This window comes from Pollicipes pollicipes, unplaced genomic scaffold (assembly GCF_011947565.3).
Source record: "Pollicipes pollicipes isolate AB1234 unplaced genomic scaffold, Ppol_2.1 Scaffold_3087;HRSCAF=3621_pilon_pilon_pilon, whole genome shotgun sequence".
Lineage (NCBI taxonomy): Eukaryota > Metazoa > Arthropoda > Thecostraca > Pollicipedomorpha > Pollicipedidae > Pollicipes > Pollicipes pollicipes.
The window spans coordinates 46,357,973-46,361,390 of NW_023596225.1; the positions used below are offsets into that span (position 1 = coordinate 46,357,973).

Consider the following 3,418-nt stretch of genomic DNA (forward strand, 5'->3'; position numbering starts at 1 on the left):
GCGCGCCTTCTGGGGGGAGGGGATGACTTAAGCTTCACGGGGTTTGCGACGCCCGAACTGGCTGGTGAGTTCATCGTCCGCAGATGATTGCGTCACGGGTCGACATCGGAGCCCTGACGGCAGCGAGGACCGCAGGAAGTGGTGCACGGCTGACTGATAAGCCAGCCGGAAGTTGACGCTTACGATCAGCGACCCGTCTCATGCTGGACAGCGAAAAACCTCACACCGCATGCCTCGATATCAGCGATTCAACCTCCAGCAGCGTGTATAAGCACGCCCCCACCAGTGACACCCGCCCGCGACCCGCAGCGAGACTGTAATCATCGCAGAAACACGCCAGCTCCGGAGCGCTGCTCGCGTGATCCGCGCGCAAACGCCTGCGGGCGTGTCGTAGGTCTGCTGTCCGCGCAGGCGCATAAGCGACGTCCAGCTCCAAATATGCAGAGCGCGGTATGGGTACGTGGGCCGACACGAGCGCGGCCGGCCGGTGCGAGTCATGTTGGGCTGCCACGGGCAGGCCGCAGATTAGTCTCAGACCGTCGCGAAGCAGGTTAGATTTGCCCTGCTGGTGATGGGACATGACGATGGTAATCGTGCTCAATACGAGAGGAACGGTATGGTCGGACATTTGGCGTTTGGCCGGTCATCGGCGTGACGCTAGTGTGGTGTCCAAACTATGGGAAGTAGGTCATGACATCAGTTGGTGAAACTGATCATCAATAATTATGTTTGTGACGTCACAGTTCAACGCATGCGGTAGCTTGAACTAATCTAGAAAGAGGTCGGAATTTGCTGGCAACTTTTCATGCTGGTTATATTCTGTTCAAATATTTTAGATACATTCCATTTTGATTTACCTTTGATTGCGAACATGCCGTACCTACATGCCAAAAACCTGGACGACGTGGAAAATCTGAGATTTGACGCTTTAAAGATTTGGCTTTGGCTTTGAGTTAGAATTATTGAGTGGAACCCAAATATAGTCTAGTTCATATCAGGATATTGTCATTTCAAACCTAGTTATGTATTTGGCAGCATAATCCGCACTTTAAATCATGTATGCCAACAGCCTGGCATCGATGCGGCTTAGTGCGACACGATTAATATCCGTAAAAGTCAGTTGATAGTTTAATTAGCTGAAGACAACTTCGAAAAGAGGAATAGGCGTGCATGCGTCAGCCTGGACATCCACTTTCCGCTTCCGCCTGTGCTTTTCTAAGGAATGCCGTGTGTGGGGGGGGGCATTCAAATGGCATACGCGATCTCAAACATTCAGTCTCATGCCTGCCTAAAATGCTTCCATACTCCGGCTTCTTCTCCGATTTAGCCCACTTTTTAATCAATTTCGGATGAAATACGACTGAAGAGGTAGCGAATTAGATACGATATGATGGGACCAGAGCGTGGCTAGGACGCGGCTAGAACTGGTGTCGGCTGGGGATGGGAGGGAAATATAAATTCTTCCAATGGATGGTTCCAAATCGTTTGCATCATGACCTTGGATTCAGAGCACCTCCCCCCCCCCAAAAAAAAACCATACGAACCTCCTTAGTTATAAACCATATGTTCTTTTTCTCTTATCTTCCGACATACTTGTAGAAATTGAACGGCGTGTCCATGTGCAACTCCATGAGCTACATGTTAACCCGCACGGTCATCATCGTCATGGGTCACATTACGCCCACCTCCCACTTTTAGGAGGTGGGCGTGTTCCAGGAATTCCGTGCGAATTCGTCAGCACAGCCGGTCACACCGTTGGAGGCGCCGTTCACTGGGAACCTGACCGTGACCGTCTATCAGTGGTTAGCGGCCGACCTATAAAAGCGAAAGCACCGAGGGAGCAGACACCACTTGCGCTCCCAACCCGGCCATCAGAACACACTATGCAGGTATGTGCTGGAATGATACCATTGATATCGTGCCCTGTTGGCTACTAGACACTTTATATCCAGCCAAGTACACTTTGAGTTTACCAATGAGTCATGCATCGCACGGATGGCGAGGCTATGATATATATATATATATATATATATATATATATATATATATATATATATATATATATATATATATAATATATTCATCTATCGTAGCCAAACAGCTCTGCTGAACTGGTTGGCTCATCCGTCAATTACCCTCTCACTGCATTGCAGGGCTTCGTCATTGCCGCCATCCTGGCTATCGCCGCCGCCGCCCCGGCACCGGAGACGCAGGGCTACAAGCCCGCTCCGGCTCCCTACCACCCGGCCCCCTCGCAGAAGTCGGCTTCTTACCATACGGAGCCCCAGTACAAGGAGGATGCCAGGCCGTTCGCCTACGACTACGCCGTCAACGACCATTACACTGGCACCAACTTCGCCAAGAAGGAGGAGAACGATGGCCACAACACCCAGGGATATTACTCGGTGGCTCTGCCCGACGGCCGCATCCAGCACATCAAGTACGTCGCTGACAACTACGGCGGCTACAACGCGGATGTCACCTACGAGGGAGAGGCCACCTACCCCGAGTACCACCCCGCCCCTGCCTACAAGGCTGCCGCCCCTGCCTACAGGGCTGCCGTCCCTGCCTACAAGGCTTCTGCCCCTGCTTACAATGCTGCTGCCCCTGCCTACAGGGCTGCCGCCCCTGCCTACAAGGCTTCTGTCCCGGTCTACAAGTCCGCCTACAAGCCTGCTTACAGCTCTCCTACCCCGGCATACAAGCCTGCGGCATACTAGTCAGCCACTGAGAATGACTTCCTATTTAAATGCATGAATGTTGTGGTGTGATGATTTCTGACCAGCTGTATTTCAATATAAGAAACTACGATCTGGACTAACAAACTATGAACTATGGACCACGTGGTATTGACTGAGACAATCACACGTTTTTCAGTTGGATAATTTCATTGATGCGGCCGTGTTAAGGAATTTGCATTTTCACGGCATATTGATACAGTCCCAGTGGATGTTCTCATCAGTTGGGATGCGGGTGCGTGGGAAAGAGGGTCGGTTTAGTTATTTCTTTCCGGTCATCACCGATAGAGGGACGATGGTAAAGTTTCAGAACGTTGGGAGAGAGGCTCTGTTTCCCCGCTTCTCCTGGTTCCCGAGCACCTGGATTGGTGGGTGCAATTAGTTATCTTTCTTAAGAAAAAAATCGGTATGATTATTAGGCTGACAAACGATTCATGCCCAGTTCTAACTATTTTGTTAGCAAAACAAGTTGTGGTTGGCAAAGCTTATGCAGAAGCTCCACGGAAAACAGGTATCACGTCCTTGATTTCTCAAAACTCCGTTGCCGCACAACCTCAGTACAATAAAGAGCAATTAAACTTAGCTCGTTTCTGGATTAACTTCATGACCGTTCCAGGCAGAGACGTGTGAGACTGGGGGAACTCTCCCAGCACTTTGCCTCAACCGCGGTTGTATGGGTT

The 3,418-nt window shown here is 50.6% G+C and overlaps 1 protein-coding gene across 1 annotated transcript; it reads left to right on the forward strand.

Annotated features, from left to right (window-relative positions):
• Nucleotides 1-2,144: 2,144 nt before the first annotated feature.
• Nucleotides 2,145-2,522, forward strand: LOC119090267 (cuticle protein 19.8-like; the record flags this gene model as incomplete). Its single annotated transcript, XM_037213050.1, has 1 exon — nt 2,145-2,522. A coding segment is annotated over one exon (378 nt), but the record flags the coding sequence as incomplete, so codon positions are not given.
• Nucleotides 2,523-3,418: the final 896 nt, after the last annotated feature.